We start from the raw sequence: 21,241 nt of genomic DNA, 5'->3' as shown, positions 1-21,241 counted from the left end.
CACCTGCCACCTCAAAATGATCCCAAACCACATCCATACGACCACTCTGAGTATGGAAGACACGTCCCCCCTCACACACGTCCCAACTCGTCAGCCAGAAAACCGGCGGTTTCAGATTGTCCTAGTGAGATTTTACCTCTGTGACCTACACTGCCGGTGATTGACACCAGAGACGAGACAGAAACGAGAAAGCGATTGGTCGAGACCGGGAACGAAGCACGGATTGACAGCAGAGGGTGTGTCGCACGAAGAGAGGGGGCGGGGATTCCGCAAAATGGCTGCCGCGGTGACCGCTGCGAGGGCAGGCCGTGGGGGGCTACGTTCGGCTCCCCGTTATGGGCAGCCTCGGGGTTCGCGCGGTGGAGGGAGGCTGCTGTGCCCGGCGAGCTGCGGAGGGGGCGCGCCGGCGGTGGCTGTGGCGGCTGCTTCTAGCCAGCCGGCCGCTGGAGAAGAGGAGCCCTACTGCATGGAATTGGTGCGGTGAGTGCCAAGGCGACTCCTCTGTCTTTGCAGCTGCTCGGGGCGGGCTGTGTGCGGATGCTTCCTGGGCTGCAGCCGCAGCCACCGGCTGGGCGTGACTCTCCCTTATTTACATAAACTACTCCTAACGCGAGTACCAAACTCTCGTCTTGAGGGGTGGCAGGTTGTTTTCGGCTCCGTTTCCAAGGCGGGGCTGCAGCGGGTTTGGGCCGCCCAGGTTGGAAACAACAACTTGGGAGTTTCTCACTCTTCACAAGTTTTACGTCTCTTTGTAAAATCTGAAACTGCCTATTCAGTACAGGGGTTAACTCGTTTGACATCACTGGTGAACAGTCTCTATAGTTGTCTGAACTAGGTTTGGATTTTACATCATTACATCCAAGGCAGGATTTTCTGCTATTTGTGACCCCTCAATCCTGGCCCCCTCCCTAATCTTGCATAAAATGCCCATGTCGCGAGGATCCGCTCACTGAATCTGAGGAAGTGGGCTCTAGCCTATGCAAAACCTTTGCAGGAGTAGCACTTTCTTAAAAGCAAGAAGTAAAATGTATTCGTTTCCCAAAAGCCAAGCTTTTAATTTGTAATCGTTTCTCATTTAAAGAGCGGCAGCTTATTGTCAGGTAAACTCCCTGTTTTAAAGAGATACTATTCTGGCTGCCAACATGTCAGGTTGTTTAAATGGGTAAGGAATATTTTACTTCTCCAACCTGAAGAATCCTCCCTGGCCAAGCTGCGTGGGGCCTGGACTCCTTCCACGATGATGTTGCTGCTGTCCTCCACCTGGAGATGGGGGGGGGCGGGTCTGGGCTTACCGGAGGAAGTCACAGCCCCACCTACTGAGGGAGTCTTGTTACAGCCCCGTCAAAAGGAGGACTTGTGTTGCTTTGTTCATTATATTTTTAGACTCCGTTTCATCCCACAGTTGTCTCCCAAAGGACCTCACAAGGATAATAATATTTTTAAAAATCCAGTACAAATCACATTAACATCCATGGGAAGGAGATTCTCATCAGAGTTGTATCCAGGTATGATGGAGTGGTATTTGGATGTATCCTGCAATCTTCCTGACAGCTCTCTTCATGGCAGTTGGAAGGTGGAGTTGGAGCCAGGCGTATTGCACGTGGCTCTCTCTTCTTCCCTCCCTCTGATGTCCTCAATGATGGCAGTAGGACATTACTGACTCATTCAATCAATATAGATCCTGTTTCCACCCCTTTTATTTATTTATCTTACCTCCATTTATAGTCTGCCTTTATTACTGAGACTCAAGGCAGATATTCATTTGAAGCTGGAACACCACTCCGCTTGTCAGAAAGAAAGCAGTCCTTTTGTATCTCCATCAAGGGGTCTTCAGTTTGTGCCAGGTAGCAGCAGTGCTTATGCTTAAGGGGTGTGTGTGAAGTAATCCCCCCACCGGATTCCAACACATGTAGCGTCCAAGCTCATGTGATGTAATAGAAGGGAAAAAAACCTATTATTTCTTGAATTGTAAATAGATCACATTGTGGTAATGGGTTTACAGCTAGCCTGAGTCCACCAAGCCCCTGGTAAATTGTACCCATTTCCCCCTTGTGCTTGGGCCCTGAGTAGTAATGATCTTTCTCTCAGCAGACATAGTCAGACTTGAAATGTATGTGTACTAATTTTTGCTCAACAGTTTGGTGTAGTGGTTAGGAGCGCGGACTCTAATCTGGGAGAACTGGGTTTGATTCCCCACTTCTCCACATGCAGCTGCTGGTGTGACCTTGGGTCAGTCACAAGTTCTTTCAGAACTGTTCTCTCAAGGACAGTTCTTAGGAGAGTTCTCTCAGCCCCACCTACCTCACAGGGTGGCTCCTGTAGGGAAGGGATTGTAAGACACTCTGAGACTCCTTCGGGTAGTGAAGGGTGGGGTATAAATCCAGTCTCCTCCTCCTCCTCCTGTTAAACATAAGTATCTTTATTTCCATGGGTAGGTACACAGTGTTGGCTCTGGAAAATAAAATCAATCGTATACAATTAAGCATAGTTGTCACTATTGAAGTGTTAAGATATTCCAACAAAGACCTGTATTTGTCAGTAAAGAAATAGAATGCAGATGAGCAGCTAAGATTAATAATGCTTTTAACGCTTTTAACAGTTTTAATTTATGTCGTTTATCATCCACCTTACAGAATTATAAAAACAATGCCATAAAACCATCATAATACATGCACTAAAACTGGATTACATGATTAGGCAGTAAACAATGCAATAAAGTTGGTTCACAGCGTTAGAGAAGAACAGAATAAAAACAGTATCGTATATTGTAAACACTTCAGAAGGTGGAGAAAGGGGATAAGAACAAAAAGTGCTTAATGCTTCCACAATTTAAACCACAACTCTGTTCCCACTATAAAAAGCAACCTCTTGTACACTTCCATTCCGTCACATTTCTGTTCCCTGGAACAAATGTCATCCTGCACAATTCTGTTTTATGCATTCTGTGAAATGATAAGAGCCTTTCTGACCACATCGGTTGGGCTGTTCCACATTGTGGGAGCCACAACTGGGCATGCTCAGGTGTGAGAAGTTGTTGCTGTTCTTATGCATTTCCAGAGTGGAACCTGAGTTCTGTTTCAGGTCCTGTTGGCTAAATGTCGGGAGTGGGGGAGGAAACCCTTTGTTTTTAAACATCTGAAATATTTGCATGAATGTAGTCTTGGAGCAAATAAAACCTGCTGTTCCAGATGCTGCAGACCAGGGATACCCAACATGGTGGCCTGCAGGTACCATGACACCCACTGACACCTTTCCTGGGACCCACCAAGTATTTTTAGAAAGTGAGCAGGGCCAGGTGGGGCTTTTGCCTAGCAAGGTTGTGATTGGCCATGGGAGAATGAATTGGCTGTGCAGATTTTTAAAAATGTTGGATCGGCAGCAGCTGCCACCACACCTCAGAGATCTTTACTGTGTGACTGAAGGTAGGCTGTGGCAGCCGTTTTGTGGCTGCGCCCCCCCCATATTGTGTCAGAATTCCAAAGGTGCCCACAGGCTCAAAAAGGTTGGGAACCCCCCTGCTGTAGACACCAGAGTACTGTCATTTATTTTACACGGGCGTACCACACAGGCAATTTCTTTTTAAGTGGATATTTTCAGTAAAGGATTCCAGACCTGACGCTCTGCACAGCACACTGTTTCAGTACTTCTGTGTTGGTTCTCTTCATGCCTGTGCTGCAGATGAGGCAACTGGGATGCCTCCCCAGGAACAACGCTGGCACATGGGATCATTGTTGTACACTCCGTCTTGACCTGGAGTGGTGAATAGTGTGCTTCCTAAGCACACCTTTCCTCAGAAGGAATGGTGGGTTAGAAAGGTTTAAATAATTATTATTTTAGCGTCATAGTGTTGGAAATAACACTAAAATATCCACATGAATTCATTATGTTGAAAATGATTGAAAGGAAAATGCTGGAGACTGAATGCCAAGTGTAAGCTCTACTTCCACAGCTTTTGGAGCTGTACTGAATTCACTGAGTGCAGGGAATGGGACAAGGTTTGGTAAACTTTGTCAGCTTGAGTTTCAGTGGACTGGTGTGTCTGTGACAAACCTAGGTGTGCTTATCCTTTCTCTTAAACTTGTGTGTTGGGCATAGCTGTAGTTGAGTGTAGAAGGAACTCGATTTTAATGCTGGGGGCTCCCTGGTCAGCTTCTTAGACAATTGCTGGAATCCCATAGGATTGCATGAGAATGCAACACAAGGTGCTTTCCCCGCCTGCCCTTCCCACAGCAGCCCTCTGTAATTCTGAAAATGCATTGCTGGGCCGCAGGACAAAAAGCTGTGGGGCACAGGAAAGGCCACAATGAGGAAGGAGAATTAGGTGAAATCATCCCTCCTCACTCAGCCACCCAAAGAAAGCTTGAGAGAGGGAGAGTGGCAGAGCCAAGAGCTCAGTTAGAGGAGCGCGTGTGGTGATTGCATCCCATTCCTCACTGTAGTCGGCCCTCTCTTGCCCAGTGACTTTTCGTACATGGGGATCCTTTGGCCTTCAGGATGCCTTTTCAGGGTTGCAGAAGGCTGCTGTGGGAACAGAATCCAATCCACGATGGCTTGCGATGTGGTTCCCAAGAAGGAGCCCCGGATGTGACTCTGTGTGGGTTTGCTTCCAAAGTTTAAGAATCACTGGTACAGGATTCTGCTCTGCCATGTGAGCTGAGTATTTAAATGGGAGAGAGACAGATTGGCTGTGTGGGTTTCCCTCAAAATGACTGAATCAAGACGGGAAACAGGATCCTCCTCAGGATTGTTTGGAAATAGATACACGGCTTGGCGTATGTAGTCCCAAATGGGATGTGGTAAATATATTCAGTGTTTTTTTTGCCACTTACTCACAGGGATTACGTAACTGCAAACATTCCCATAGATCTCCCAAGTATTTCACCATAACATCTACCACATAGTGTTTTTGTTCTTTTGGGGGGGAGAGCTTGCAATTACATCCTGTATTCCTTGAACTAGAGACACTGTGTTTACTTCAATTTGGCTTTTGTTGCATGAACTTGTGACACAAACATAACTTTGCCTCTGTTTCTGTTTGTCCTGTCCAGGAAACGTGACTATGAAGGCTTCCTCTGTTCATTACTACTGCCAGCAGAATCGCGCTCTTCTGTTTTTGCCCTGAGAGCTTTCAATATAGAACTGGCTCAGGCAGGTATTAAAATATTCCATGGTGAAATGTTGAGCGAAAGACCTGTGATTCTTAACATGGATTTCGCCTTTTTCAGAGCCACGGTACACTTTGGTGTAGTGGTTAAGTGCGCAGACTCTAATCTGGGAGAACCGGGTTTGATTCCCCACTCCTCCACTTGCACCTGGCTGGATGACCTTGGGCAAGCCATAACTCTGGCACAGCTGTTCTTGAAAAAGAGCAGTTTCTGTCAAGAGCTCTCTCAGCCCCACCTACCTCACAGGGTGTCTGGTGTGGGGAGGGGAAGGGAAAGGAGTTTGTAAGCCGCTCTGAGACACCTTTGGGTAGTGAAGGGCGGGGTATAAATCCAATCTCTTCTTTGCCTTTTTCAGAGCCACGGTACACTTACCTATTCAGTGATGGGATTTCTCCTTTATACTTCTGCTTCTTTCTTAAAATACTCCTGTCTTTCTTAAATAGTTACAGCCAATAGCATTTACCTGTGAAACTGGGATGAAAAGCAGTAGAAAAGAGCAGAAGTCCAGTAGCACCGTAAAGACTAACAAAATTTGTGGCAGGGTATGAGCTTTTGTGAGTCACTGCTCACTGGGGTGTGTGTGCATATGTTTCTAATGTTTGTTAGCTTAAATGGCTTCTCATCTGCCAAGCTGTTACACAATAGTCTTGTTTGGAGAGATCTGAGATGTTACTGCCCTGGGTAATTAGATGTCATTTATGACCTTGGCTCTCTAATTGGTCCTAGCTCCAGATCATTTATAAGGTCAACTTATTTTTAGTTTATTTTGGGGCTTTGACCAGGTACTGATCCATAACAGGAACAATTCTCATGTCCCATGACTGCTAAGTTTGTTTAGGAGCCTTTGATGATGATCTTTGGCAATGACTTTTTGAAAGTGCCAAGTATTAGATCACCCCTTTGTTTCTGTCTGGTGCTGCTAGACAATTCTAAAAGGTTAATGATGCAAGAGGGTGTTAGCAGAAACCTTGCTGAATTATTTTACCTCAGCAAGGCTTGTTCTTCTATAAATTTAATAATCCCTGCATAAATAATAATTTTCACTAATTCACCTGAATGGTGGCTGATTGATCTATAATTTACTTCCCCATATAATTTTAAAACTTGATATCACCTTGGCCACCTTACAGTTTGCTCACAAGTAGGCTGCTTTCATTCATAAGTTACATATTCTGGTTAATAGTTTAACCATTTCACAGTTAAGTCTTGTTTTTAAAGAGCTCCCAGGTGAATGATCACCAGTGAGTTGTTACTTTTTAATTCATGTGTACAATTTAAAACTTCATTATTTATCCCCTCTGACATAGTTGTTCAGATACTTTATCATTGGTGAAAACTGTATGTTAAAAATCCATCCAGCTTCTCTGCAGATTCTTTGTCTTTGTTTTTACCTGTGTCCAATTCTGGCAGGACTCTCTACCAAAGGTGCTCTTCGTCAAGATCTTCTTGGATGGCTTCATTGTAAATGATGTTACTTTGGTGGGTTTGGGTTATTTAATTTTTTCCATTTGGGCAAGGTTAGTACTTTTCAATAAGTGTTTTTTATTTTGAACAATATATACAACAGTACATTCATAACATATATTGACGCTATGAAATAATCAACTTTCTCAACCCTTAAGAGCCCTTTTAAAAATATAACAGATCTTTGTAATAAGAGGTGATAGGAAATCTTTTGTAGCTTTATTTTGGGATTTTTTTATTTAGATAGCCCTATAGGAGTGGAGCTGCGGTGGCTCAAGTGGTTAAGACGCTGAACTGCAGGCTGTGGAAGGTCGGTAGTTGAGCAGTTCGAGACCCGAGTGTGCGGCAAGACGGGGTGAGCTCCCGTCTCTAGTTCCAGCTCCTGCCAACCTAGCAGTTTGAAAGCAAGAAATTGCAAGTAGATAAATAGCTTCCCACTTTGGTGGGAAGGTAACAGTATTCCGTGCGCCTTGGTGTTTAGTCATGCCGGCCACATGACCACGGAAACGTCTTCGGACAGCGCTGGCTCTTCGGCTTTGAAACGGAGATGAGCACCGCAACCCTAGAGTCGGATTCGACTGGCTTTCGAGCAAGGGAAACCTTTACCTTTATAGGAGTGGGATTCTACCAGCTTTTCTGCTGCTGAAAGAGAGATAGGACACTGTTGGCCATCAGAACGACTGACAATAGTGAGATGTATGTGAACAAGTCTCAAGGGACAGGGGCTATGTTGAGGGGAAGAACTGGGTGAGATAAAAAAAGTTGGTAGTATCCAAACCAAGGTAATCTCTGGAGACCCTTCATCGTGTGTCTCCACTGACTGACGTATGGTGGGTGGCCACTTCTTGTTAGCAGTGCCATGGTTATGGAATGGTTTTCCATGGGAAATTGCATCTCTGCTATCCATTTATTGTCTGTTGAAGAGGACCCTCATTCAGAGGGATTTCAGTATGTCTGCCACTTGAACAAAGTTTGAGCCCAGTGGCACCTTTAAGACCAACAAAGTTTTATTCGAAGTGTAAGCTTTTGTGTGCAAAGCACACTTCTTCAAACAAATGGAACAAAATCTCTTCAAGGTTTATTTACAGGAAAAACGAGGGTGGGGGCAGCCATTAGGAAAGGCCACTCAGAACCAAGGGGCATGGGCAGAGCTGAAATTGGATCAGGTGGCCGGTGAGATCAATGGCTAGCAGCAAATTATGTAAGTGCAAGAGTTAACAAAAAAAAAATGTGAGAATGTAGCAGCAAATTATGTAAGTGCAAGAGTTAACAAAAAATGTGAGAATGAAGCTAGAGTCCACTGTTCATGGAGTTTTTGACTCGATGTTTTGGAACATTGTGAGTACTTAGTGTAGTGCTTAGCATTGTTTTATGGTGCTGATCATTTTTTTTCTAATGGGAGACTGTTTTTAGTAGGTTATGGTCACTTATTGTGGATCAGATGGATCCTCAGATGGAAAAACGGATTAGAATGTTTTAAATAATAATTATTTTGGGGTAATAACTGATGAGAAATACACTAAAATATCAACATTATTTAACTTTTAAGGTCCTTGTAGAATTATTTTCAGCTGAAGATATTTCTACCAAAGCATTATAAGTATGAAAACATCTTGTTGAGTGGAGTTCTGGGTGGTGTAATTATTATGTGAGAGAGCCTGTGTGTTGTAAGGATGATTTAAATCATGTGTGTGGTGAAAAAATGTATTTGGTATATGTTGCTAGTACAAATACATTAAGAAAAAGAATTTGGTTCAGTGGATTAATTTGGTTTAAGAGTAGAAAACTGAGGTAAAGTTAACTTATCCTATGCTTCTGCTCCAGATTAAAGATGCAGTAACTCAGAAGACCATTGGGTTGATGCGTATAGAGTTTTGGAGGAAAGCTGTAGAAGACATATATCGTGATAATGCACCCCAACAGCCTGTTGCTAGAGAACTGTGGAAGGTATAATATGTTTGTGGTAAAAAAAAATCGGTGGTAATTGTTCCTTGATCTCAAGGAAAAAATTAAATTAAAAAAGACCCGAAAGGTAGATTATAAACTATAGAAAACAGTTCAATCAGGCAGCATAAGACATCCAGTAAAAATGTAATAGTACTAGGAAGACCAAGAACTAGAAAGGTTTGCTTAAGTTTTTTCCCTTAACACAATTCTCAGGTATGTCAGGGAACAACAAAGCATAATATGAAATGTAGTTCCATTGAAATGGATGTGGCTTTCACCTGATGAGTTAAGGAGGTAAGTGCAAGGCTGCCATTCTAAGCATTTTTGTGGGGCAGTTAAGCCTAATTTCTGAAAATAAATAAATAAATGGAGCTTGCTTCCTGTTAGAGTAAAGCAATTACTACAAAACTACTGGTCACACTGTATTTTGTGCTCTTGGTTATGGTTCCTGGGATTCAAATCCCTTTATAAGAAGTACAGAATCTTGGTTATATTAAAGAGTGAAGGCAGATTTAATATTAAAAAACCACACTCACAATGTCTCTCAGCCACTGGATGAGCATGGTTTTATGTCTTAAATATCACATGTGCAAATTGCACATTAGCTCAGCCTTCAGTCTTGCCTCTGTGCACTGCCCCCCATGCTTCAGGCACACTGTCTGTATCTATATATAAAAAAGCAGCTGTGCAAATGTTTTTTGTTCATTCATTGTCTCTTACTAATATTTTTGAAAAGGTAAATTTATTTTAAAGCATAAAACTATTCCAAGGATGGGCAGAGTTGATTGACTGGTAACATGGAGGCATTTGCCAATCAGTGCAAATGTACAGCAGGCAGATATCTGCTTTAAATTTGCAGAATATGCTTTTCTGGGGAGGTTGTCCTTAGGCAGGGATGGGTATACTGGACTGAAGGCCATGAGAGTGCTTGCAGAGTGGCCTTGATGCTCTGGAACAGGATAAGTGTACTTTCACCTGGGTGTCAATTAGGGATGGGCACAAACTTGCTGACAAACTAAAGTTTGTCACGAATTTTGGGTGATTTGTAGTTCACAAAGCAGTGTTCACGAACTGAAGAACCACCATGAACTTTCACAAATTTTGATGCTGTTTGTGGCTTTTCATGAAAAACAGCTGAGTGGTGGGTAGCTCCCCACCATTCCGCTTCAACCAAACTGCAAAAATGTGGTTCATGCCCATCCCTAGTGTCAAGGCAAGGCCAGATGCACGTGTGCAAGCTGTTCTGTTCCTCCCAACCCACTAGTTTCTCCCTTCTGGGAGTGGCTGGATCGATTCTGTCAAAGTCTTTTTGCAAAGCCTGCCTGTCAGATTTCTAACCTGTTCCAGGAAGCTCAGAGAGACATATGAGCCTCTCCATCTTCCTCCATTTTGTCCTTGCAAAAACCCTGCGAGGTAGGCTCAGAGAGACTGACTAGCCCAAAGTCACCCATTAAGCTTTCACTGCAGAGTGGGGATTTGAATCTAGGTCTCTTGTCTGACTCTCCAAACATTATTTCACACTAGCTCCTGGTGAGTTTTGTTTCTTCCGTACCCCCTTTCCCTGCTTGTTCCTTTCTGAGCCTAGTATAGCTTTATACATGTTGGTTGTGGACTTGTCCAGACTGGTTTTTGTGAGGAAGGCTGTCAATGAGTCAAAATGTTGTTTTTCCTTTCTTTTCTGACTCAGCGACAACACTGTTCTGTTGTTACAGTAATTAATATTTTTCTATTCTATTCATCACATACCATATTTGTAGTTGGTTTGCATTTGGAGTTACACATCAGTTTTATATGAAGTTATTACATAAGTAACACATTTTTACTTCATATTCGGCATGAATATAGAATGTGTTACGCCTGTACCTACAAACACATATGGAAAGAGACAGAAACTTCTCATAACAAAGAGCAGTGGCTATATTTAATACTGTTCTGCTTAATGTTCTGAAACATCCTAAACCACATCCCCTTTTCTCTCTGCATGTATTTTGATGCCCTTCCTTCACTTGAATAGAATAGGTGATATGACTCATTGGAGTTCAGTCCCAGAGATTAATTGACCATTCACTCTACTTGCAAAGATTCTGAATTTTCCAATTTTGCAACCAGCATAGAAAGTAGCACTACTGCTGTTTTTCTAGGAGTTGCTCCTTTCAAATAGGTGATCAAATATTAGGTTAGCCTTCAAAATTCTGTTTATATTGTGGGTCATCTGCCCAGCTGCAAGATCAATTGAATAAGGGGAAAGGGAAAATAGAAATATAAATGGGAAAGGGGGGGAAGAGCATTGCGGGAAGCCACCAAAGGGGGGGGGGGAGTTAATAGAAAGGGATATGTGATAATAGAAATGTAATGTAATGTTGAATGTGTTGTTATATCCAAAATAAAAGTTTTGACATAAAAAAAAAGAAATCCCTGCCAGCCTGATCACAGTTCCAACAGTTCTGATAACTACCGGTAGCTGTAAAATTTTCTATAATATTTTGTAAAGGGTCTTCTCTTAAACTGGAATGTACTGCATAATAATTATTCTTCCACGGTGCATATTTCCATATAGTAGTAAGTAGAACAAGACCCAATTTCCCCCTCGATTTTTACATACAAATAGGCCTGTAAGTATCATCTTTATTCAGCAGTATTTGAGAAATCTATGCTAAGAAGCCCCTTACACGTATGAAGCTGCCTTATAGTGAATCAGACCATTTGTATTATTTTGACTAAAAGAGGCTCTCTAGAGCCTCAGGAAGGGTGCCTTTCACATCACCTACTGCCAGATTGTGTTACCTGGAGACTGAACCCGGGACTTCCTGCAAGCTGTGCAAATCCTCAGCAGCTGTTGAACTGCAGCCTTGATATATTTGATATTGTTTTTATATCAGTGTATGAACATTTGGTTCCAGTTTTCTTAGCCACTCTGTTAAATGTCTGTCTATAAATATCCAAATGCAAGGGGTCTAACTTCCCCTTCCCCAGCATTTCTTAGAGTTGTGCAAATGTTGTTCTATATCCAATCACTATTAACACTGTAAAATTCCTGAGTGTAAAAGAGACCAATGCATCAATTTTTGCAAATTTCAGGATCTTAACTACATTGAGGTCATCATGAATACTTTATGAGGACAAATATACCTGCTAAATTTGTTGCCTTTTTCTCAGTACTGGTACCATACCAACAAAGTATTTTTTTCCTTGGCTTTCAATCACATCATAACATTTAACGTGCAGTAACTTTTCTTTTATTTTAGATTTCCCAATACTCTTTGTCATGCCTTGCTTAATAAACTTCTGTAACAGGATATGTTTAAATACATTTTCAAGGCTGATTTTCCTGTTTTAGCTCATTTCTGCATGGAGGCTCTCCCCTCCCCTCAAATGGCGGCAGTTTTTCTCTTTTGCACATCATCTTCATGCAGATTGTTCATATTCCAGGTTCTCTGTGACTCTGCTGCATATCTCCCCAAATTTGCTTTTGTACAATATTTCTATAAAGATTGTATGCACATCTGGCACCATTGCCTCATCGTTCCCCCTTGCACCCACAATTCCACCACAACCGCACTACTGTCAGGCTTTTTGCTGTTATTAAACTGAAAGTAGATATATTGCTATGGACATCTACTCCCTCCAGGACCAGAGACAGTATGCCTCTTTATATGCTGGGGAGCACAGGCAGTCATCTTGCTTGTGTGCTTCCTAGAGGCAGCTGGTTGGCCACTGTGGGAACAGAATGCTGGACTTGATGGGCAGCAGGGGGGATGGAATAGCAGGTATGATGGGAAAGCATAGAGGATCTGCCCACGTGGAGGTTTTGTTGCCACTAGGAATGCCTCTGCCCTCCCAGTAGCAGTGAGAGCGCAATGGAGAATCATCCTGGTGTGGAAGCCGCCTGAAGGTGTGCATTCTCCACACTGTCCCCTTTGAACTATCAGATTCTCCAAACTGAATTAAGTGTTCTCAAGGCAAAATTTCCAGTTTAATGAACCAAAGTGTCTGGTTGACAACTTTATGAGTTCAAGGTATCTGTGAGAATGTCAGTAAAATAGTTTAGTCTATTTTTCCTTTTGATGGCTGCCTTTTATAAAGTTCTTTTCTGTCATATTTTATGTTCTAGAACATAAGAGAAGCTAATGTTGGATCAGGCCAATAGCCCATCCAGTCCAACACTCTGTCACACAGTGGCCAAAAATACCAGGTGCCATCAGGAGGTCCAGCAGTGGGGCCAGGACACTAGAAGCCCTCCCACTGTTGCCCCCCCCCAAGCACCAAGAATACAATGCATCACCTGCCCCAGCCTGAGAGTTCCTATCTATACCTTGTGTCTAATAGCCACTGATGGACTTCTGCTCCATATGCTTATTTAATTCCCACTTGAAGCTGTCCATGTATGAATTGTGGAGAAAAGAGTGAAAAGCGTGCAGGCAAAATATGCCCCTTTTTGGTGGTGGTGGTGGTGGTGGGGGGAGGCTGCTGTTTGTGAGTCTGGTTTTTTAGTATCTCAGACCCAGCTACTTTATTGGTTGGTTTTTCCTTGTATTGTAAAATAAACATACATAAAGGATGAATTTGTGCTCAACCACTTCTAGGCTATCAAGAGACAAAACTTGACCAAAAAGTGGCTTATGAAGATTATTGATGAACGGGTAAGAGTTTTTTTAAATGAACATAATCTTAATATGTAAGCATTCTTTTATTTTGCTTTGTTTTGGTGTTGAAACAGGCAAATGTTATTTTCTGTTAGAACATAGTTATAGACTTTGCCATGGGCATAGATTCACTATGTACTTGTAGAATGGTCATTCCCACTTTCCAGGAAACCCTGGGAATTTAGCTTTTAAAGGGAACATAGGACAACCTCTAACAGATTAATATCACCAAACTATGCCAGAGCAGTTAAATTGGTGTAAAACTTACACGTGTTGTTTCTGCCTATCATGGCAGGGTTATGAAGGTGTGGTGGCGGAGGGACTAAAAAGTGTGAAGAAGGATGTCATTGTACCCCTGCCTCATAGCATTCTATAACTTTGGTCTTTAAAAAACTAAAAAATTACATGAAGAGAGGAATCTAAAGACAATTAATATCATTTTTATGTAAATTGTTCATAGCAGACGTACACTAGAAAACAGGCTGTTTCTCTGTGTTCAAACTAGGAAAAGAATTTGGATGATAGAGCGTATCGGAATATCAATGAACTGGAAGCATATGCAGAAAATACTCAGAGTGCACTCCTTTATCTTACACTGGAAATACTTGGTAGGTGCGTTTCTGAAGTAATACTGAGAACACTTTTTAGTCTAAAGTGCATCACTCCTAGTGATGGAAAATGGAAAAGCGTCTGTTTAAATAGAACTACCCAAGATGGCCTTCTCATGGCACATCTGCATGTTATCTTGACACATGTAAGCCCTGCATTTGCCAAGGTAATGTGGGGGTAGTTGGCATTTGTAGGGAGTAATTAGGCCGCGGGGGTTGCTTAACCACCTGCAGGGTCTCCCTGACAAATTAATTTTCGCCGTTCTTTCCCCCTTTCCTTCGTGATTGAGCTTATTTTCAGTCTGGCAGAGAGAAATGTCGTTTAAAGCAGCTTGAAGGGGAACACTTGCAAGGGAGGATGAGTGAGTGGGGAGGGGTCTTGGAGAGCCAGTTTGGTGTAGTGGTTAAGTATGCGGACTCTAATCTGGGAGAACCGGGTTTGATTCCCCACTCCTCCACCTGCACCTGCTGCTGTGACCTTGGGTCAGTCACAAGCTCTGGCACAGCTGTCCTTGAAAAAGAGCAGTTTGTGTCAGAGTTCTCTCAGCCCCACCCACCTCACAGGGTGTCTGTTGTGGGGAGGGGAAGGGAACGGAGTTTGTAAGCCGCTCTGAGACACTTTTGGGTAGTGAAGGGCGGGGTATAAATCCAATCTTCTCCTCCTCCTCCTCTTCTTCCTCTTCCCCCTCCTCCTCTTCTTCCTCTTCTTCCTCTTCCTCCTCTTCCTCCTCCTCCTCTTCTTCCTCCTCCTCTTCCTCCTCTTCCTCCTCTTCTTCCTCCTCCTCCTCCTCCTCCCTTATAGCAACCCCTATAGTAATGGTGACTTGGAAGTAAGTCCCACTGAATTCATTAGAACTTTGCATTCCAATGAGTCTTCTTAGAGTTGCGGCCGTGGCAGTGAAAAGTGCCGTCAAGTCACAGCTGACTTATAGCAACCCCTATAGGGTTTCGAAGGCATGAGATAAACAGAGCTGGTGTGCCGTTGCCTGCCTGAGCATAGCGAGCCTGGACTTCCTCGGTGGTCTCCCGTTCAAATACTAACTAGGACTGACCCTGGTTGGCTTCTGATGAGCAGGCTCACCTGAGCCATCCAGGCCAGGGCAGCTGTGATTCCAGTGTGTTTAAATGTCTGTTTCTTCAAGTACAGGTGTGAAGGATATCCATGCTGACCATGCTGCCAGTCACATCGGGAAGGCGCAAGGCATTGTGACCTGCTTAAGAGCAACTCCGTACCATGCTAGCAGAGGGAAAGTGTTTCTGCCTGTGGACATGTGTATGCTGGTAGGATGATTCAGCTGGGAATCAACATCACACGCACACACGTGCATGTGATTAGGTTGTTCAAATGAAATTTGGTGATTAAAATTTTTTTTAGCTACTGTAGTTATCACTCCTTTATTGAAAAGGATCATCTTAGCCATGTACTGTGGCTGCTTTCCAGCGGTTAAACACTGATCAAGAAAATTATGGATGACTTTTATCTGACCTTACTGTATCTTAACCTCACTGTCTTTTTGATGGTCTGTTGGTTACACTTGGGCACATGTGTGTGACCACAAGAGATTGCACTTTGAAAAAGTCATCAGTGTGAAATAGCACTCCTTTCCCTATTAATCTAAGGCCTGGTTTAAACTTTCAGAGATCTCTGGCTGGTGGAGGTGTAATACCCTGAAGTGTGGAATGCGCGGCAGAAGTCATGCTCTGCACAGCATATAAATTATGTGTCCCCTGCCCACTTGGTTATATTACAGTGCAAGATGCGAAATAAACAGGAGGGTTGATCTGAAAGGGAAAAAAAGGCAACAAAATGTGGTGTCCTAAGGAAAGTCTTTGGGGAAAACTGATAGTGTTAAATGTAGGCTCTTTTCTTTTTTAAAAAAATGTACAATAGGTTTTAAGCAACTGTCCCCAAGCTTGGATTCTGATCCAACCACCTCAACTTCAGGCAAATGGACTGTTTAACCCCTTCCTCACCAGTGTGAACACCAGTAGGGCGACAGAACCCTCCCCTTATAGCATTTGACCCAGCCAAAGTGTTGGAGGAGGAGAGGCGAAGCCCCTGTTGATGCTCTTTCTAGAGAGGAGCAGTTTGAAGAACCCTTTCTTGGCAGCTACAGGAGCAATCCTTGTATGGGACCCAGTGCTGTTAATCACTGCAAGAGGCTGCCGTTCTGAAAAGTAGCTGCTAACCTGGGCCTGGCAGCATTTAGTATGTCTGACTATCTTGCTTGAGCAATAGAATGTGGATTAATATTCTGTAGTCTTATGTGAAGCCTGTCATTGTTTCACGACTGGGAAGGAGTGTTGGGAACCTGTTGCATTGCGGCTTAAGGGCGGACTTTGCAAATTAGAAGTGTTCATTAAGTTATACTGTAATTAGGTGTCTGTAATGTGCCTTTGAGGAAGTCGTTTTTGATTTCCTTTTAATTTATTTACCAGAAATGTTATTAACTTTTATTTTTCCCTTCCTGGTATACCAGCACAGTGTTTCGCAAGAGGATTTCATAAGGCATAAACAGGAGCAAAAAGTGAAAGATGTAATATATGATGTTGCCAGTCAGGCGCATGTTCATCTGGAACACGTGAGTTTCTTCTTTTTTTTGCTGAAGTCTGTATAATCCCAATGTTGTAAACATGTTTCTTGACAAAACCGGTCCCCTCTCTTGAGGCTTTTCTGTAGTTTGGCACTTGGATGGCTGACAGTGCAGTCCTGATTAATAGCCTTTATCTGTCTACTCTGAGTAAGTGGAATCTGTATCTTGCTCCACTTACCTCTAGTAGGTGCTGAGAAACCATGTTTGAGGTTTAAATGTGAGCAGAAGAGCATAACCAACCTGAGATTGGAGCTTGCTGGAAAAGGTGAATGATTTTATTTGCAAATGTTTAATTTTTGGTTTGGTTGTTCGCAAGGTGAGGCTAGAAGGGGCGAGAGAGCAGGTCAGGCAAGGTCCTGTTTCCTGGGAAAACAAAAAAGGGGCTTGCAGAGGTTCTGGTTAATTTTCTGACTTTTGGGTGGAGGGGAGGGAATAGCAATTCAGAAGTGTTTGCATGAAATGTGTCTTCATCAGTGAAACTAGCATTGCTGAATAACCTTTAGATCTAGAAAATGAGGTTGTGCTTATGTGAATTATTCTAACTCTGCAGACCTGCTTGACACAAACACTTGTCAGTGTTATTCTGAAGGTTGTTTGTGATTAGAGTAACTGTGGTTTATTTATTGACATTGTGCTTCTCCTCTTATCTCCTCCTTGAACACGTGTCTTGTCAGTGTTATTCTGAAGGTTGTTTGTGATTAGAGTAACTGTGGTTTATTTATTGACATTGTGCTTCTCCTCTTATCTCCTCCTCCTCCTTGCATGTGGAACTGAGATTGAAGACTTCCTGGTTTAGAAAGTCTTTCATCACAATAAACTGTGGTTCCTAACTTCCTAAACCCACCTGAATTTGGATGTTTCAACAAACTGGGATGCCAAACTAGGGTTAAACTATGGTTTAGCCTCCCAATCTGGGGACCAGAAACAAATTTTAGTTGGTTGAAAAACACGAATTCTGCTGTCACAGCAAATTATGGTTAGATCGATTTTTTGGTTTAGGAAGTCTTTGGTCTCAGCATGGTGGGCAAGAGTAATGATGGTGAAGGGGGCATGTAAACCAGGTTCATTCTCATCACAAAGAATCTAGAGTTTGTCTGTAACATCTGAATATAGGCAAGAAGTTACTTTAGGAGCACAAGTACTAAAGTTGCCTTAATTCTGTATCTCCCCTCCCCCCAACGATATAGCATTACTTGGCAATTGTTGGGGAGGAAAAAACTCTTCTAAATGTTTGGGTGGTTTCTATGGCAAAATGTGTGCAAGATTTGTGAAATGTTGGGGTATAATGGCACATATGAGTCTTTTTGTTGGTTTTGGTATTGTGCATGGTAGTTTTTATTGTTTTTATTCATACATTCCAAGTTGGTCATGTATCAAACTGAACCAAACTCTACAGATGTCTTTGATCTCAGTGTATCTTCTTGAGCCTCTCTTTTCACAGCCCTGTCTGTGCTCTAAAAGAGCTTTCTGAATTCCTTTCAAATCTTGTTAACTTTTATTGAAACAGTTCTATAGTGTGTGCAGCCAGTATCTACCACGTACAGCCAGATGAGAGGGGAACAATGTACAATCTTTCCCCCCCTCCAGCAGTTCCTTCCATTTCCGCCTCTGCCACCACAGCCTGGCTGAAAATATGAGCCCCTTTTGAGCACTGAATAAACCCCTCCCCTCCCTTTTTTATAAGCCTACCCAGCTCTACTTATGACCGTTGTCAAATGGGAAAGGTTGAGACAGCTGATGACATGTTATTACACTGTCCCTACAATAATGATATATGTTCCCAGTATATTATGCTGATTTTAATAAAATTCCCATGGAAGATCAGAGCAGTTCTACACTTCCCTCCTACTTTCAGACTCCATTGGTGTAGTGGTTAAGTGCACTGGGAGAACCGGGGTTGATTCCCCACTCCTCCACTTGCAGCTTCTGGATGACCTTGGGCAAGTCATAGTTCTGTCAGAGCTGTTCTCAAAAAAGCAGTTTCTGTCAGAGCTCTCTCAGCCCCACCTACCTCGCAGCGAAACACCTGTCTCTTCACGAAGACGGGGGGGGGTGTCATAAAGAAGAAAAGAATGGGCAGGTGGGAAGGGCGGCCCCGAGAAGCTTTGGGTTCAGATTGCGGTCTGGGCGGCCTCCAAAGACAGTTTGGAAAGAGGCGCGGAGCAAGTGCCACTGGTGGGCACCAAGCACGGAGGCAGCGCCTGGCCAAGGACAAAGGCTTGTGCGGGAGAGGTGGGCCCTGCCTACGTCGAGGGGCGGGCACCGGAGCCGCAGCGGGAGAGCAGCAGCCAGGCCAGAGGAGCCGCTGGCGTGGGGAGGCACTCGCTGTTTGCCGCACTGCTCCGGCTATGCGCCCTGGCTGATCCGCAACGAGGTGCCTCAACTTCTCAGCCGAGGACTTGCTGCGCCGCGAGGGAGGGGAGGGCGGCAAGCAGGCCAGAACGGCACTTTCATCAAGCCAGAGCCATAGGCAACTACCTAAATTTTGTCTATGACGGGCTGGCCCTGTCCCCACCTCCATTTGTAAGCTCCTCCAGTTTCTTTAGTGGTCCTTGGACCCCCTCCACCCACCCAAATCCCACAGCCAGAATTGCTGGGCAGAGGAGCAAATGTAGCACGCAAACCAAGTTGCTGTGAGTATAGCTGGCAGAAATGTTGTAGACATACAGGATCGCTGCTGATTGTGTATAATTTGCCTTGTTCACATATTGCATTTATCTGGATTGCTTGCAGAGATAAATATATTAAAAAACCAAAACAAACAGCTGGGCCAATGCAGGGCAGTTAATGTGTCCCAAAACATACCTCAGATGGTTCGTGTAGTCTACATTTTCACCCTGATGGAGTTCTTGTTTAGTACCTAATTATGGAAGTGCTGACTTTCCTAAAGTGGTCCTTGGGATGTCTGGACATACCAGCATAAATGGCAAGATAAAAATAAAAACCAACGATGCTGGCATATCCTGTATCACTAAGAATAGCCTCTCCCATTTCCATTTGTCCATCCTGCAGTGTGATGCATTGGAGGATGCAGTCCCCCTTGCAGGGCTCTGTGCGAATTCCCCTGTTGGATGAAGGCTTTCCTCTTGTCAAAAATCAGCATCCCCTCTCATGTCTCTCCCCATTCCCCTCTTCCTGCTAGCTTGGGGCAGAGGCAAAGAGATGGCTACGTATAATCCTCATTTAACAGATGGAAGATACATGTTAAACTTGCCCCTTATAGTTTAAAGGAATGCTTTGGCATGAATTAGCTTCGTAACGTGTCAAGCTGTCCTGTGTTCAGTAAGCAACCTGAGTGAGCTGTAGTCCTGCTTCTAAAAGCGATAATTGCATTTTTAGGCTTTCCTTCCTCCAAGGTTCTTCTTTCTTCTCCCACAACAGCCCTTAAATAAACAGGAGTCTTGTGGCCCCATAAAGGCCACTGAACTCCCATTTGTCTTTGCAGCAGGCTAACGTGGAGTTCCAGAGGGTTTGCCCAACAGACCTGTGCGGTTATTTATTTATTTACTTATCTATCCCACCCTCCCCGCGAACAGGCTCAGGGCAGCTCACAGTTTAGGGCACCATGTGCCAAATATAAAAACACATAAAACAACCATATTTTACAATTAAAGTGCTCAGTGATGTTCTTCCTTCAATCAAATTTAGATGGCATAGTGTAGATGTAATACAAAATCCCGGTTCAGTGATAATCAATCTGTCACGATGCTGTGGCTTTATTTTCATAGGGCCAGCCCACTACCCCATTGTTACTAACGATAATAGTTGGTGGTTGTGGCAGTGGCGGCTCCTAATTAAAAGCCTGGCGGAAGAGCTCCATCTTGCAGGCCCTGCGGAACTGTAAAAGGTCCCGCAGGGCCCTGATCTCCTCCGGGAGCTCGTTCCACCAGGTAGGAGCCACCACTGAAAAGGCCCTGGCCCTGGTTGCAGTGAGCCTGGCCTCCCTGGGGCCTGGAATCACTAGCCCAAACCCTGTTGTGACTCCGATCGTAGTGCTCTCTGGGGTATGTGTGGGGAAAGGCGGTCCCTCAGGTTTGCCGGACCCTGGCCATATAGGGCTTTAAAGGTACCAGCACCTTGAAGCAAATTTGGTATGCTATTGGCAGCCAGTGCAGTGCTTTCAGCACAGGCCGGATGTGCTCCCATCTAGGGAGACCCATCAGGAGCCTGGCCGCAGCATTCTGCACTAGCTGCAGCTTCTGGATTTGTGACAAGGGCAGCCCCATGTAGAGAGCATTACAGTAGTTTAATCTCGAGGTGACCGTTGCATGGTTCGTTGTAGCCAGGTCATCGCGGTCGAGGAAGGGAACCAACTGCCGAATCAGCCGAAGGTGGTAAAAGGCTGACCTGGCAGTGGCTGCCACCTGGGCGTCCATAGTTAAGGAGGGATCCAGGAGCACTCCCAAACGCCTAACCTCTGGCGCCGACACCAGAGGCACCCCGTTGAAGGCCGGGAGAGGGATCCCCATCCCCAGACCGCCCCGACTCAGGTACAGGACCTCCATCTTCGCTGGGTTTAGTTTCAGCCGGCTCAGTCTGAGCCAACCAGCCACGGCTTGCAGTGCCTGGTTCAGGTCTTCCAGACTGGAGTCCGACTGGCCACCCAACATCAGATAGAGCTGAGTGTCATCTGCATACTGATGGCACCCTAGCCCATACCTCCGGGCGATCTGGGCAAGGGGGCGCATATAGATGTTAAACAACATTGGGGAAAGCACTGCCCCCTGAGGAACTCCACATTTGAGCAGGTGTCTCTGGGACTGCTGTTCCCCTAGTGCCATCCTTTGTCCCCGACCCTGGAGAAAAGAAGCAAGCTACTG

General features: G+C 44.2%; 1 protein-coding gene across 1 annotated transcript in view; it reads left to right on the top strand.

Moving 5' to 3' along the window:
* The first annotated feature begins 267 nt into the window (after positions 1-267).
* Positions 268-21,241, top strand: part of NDUFAF6 (NADH:ubiquinone oxidoreductase complex assembly factor 6) — a 31,011-nt gene continuing 10,037 nt past the window's right edge. The window contains exons 1-7 of the mRNA XM_015409857.1: positions 268-480; positions 5,049-5,148; positions 8,454-8,576; positions 13,160-13,216; positions 13,725-13,827; positions 14,975-15,108; positions 16,308-16,409. Of these exons, the coding sequence (XP_015265343.1) occupies positions 275-480; positions 5,049-5,148; positions 8,454-8,576; positions 13,160-13,216; positions 13,725-13,827; positions 14,975-15,108; positions 16,308-16,409 (825 nt within the window). The 5' untranslated portion in view covers positions 268-274. The remainder of the gene's footprint in view (positions 481-5,048; positions 5,149-8,453; positions 8,577-13,159; positions 13,217-13,724; positions 13,828-14,974; positions 15,109-16,307; positions 16,410-21,241) is intronic.

This window comes from Gekko japonicus, unplaced genomic scaffold, assembly GCF_001447785.1.
Source record: "Gekko japonicus isolate JY-2015 unplaced genomic scaffold, Gekko_japonicus_V1.1 scaffold47, whole genome shotgun sequence".
Classification (NCBI taxonomy): domain Eukaryota; kingdom Metazoa; phylum Chordata; class Lepidosauria; order Squamata; family Gekkonidae; genus Gekko; species Gekko japonicus.
This window is presented reverse-complemented; position numbering and strand designations above follow the sequence as displayed.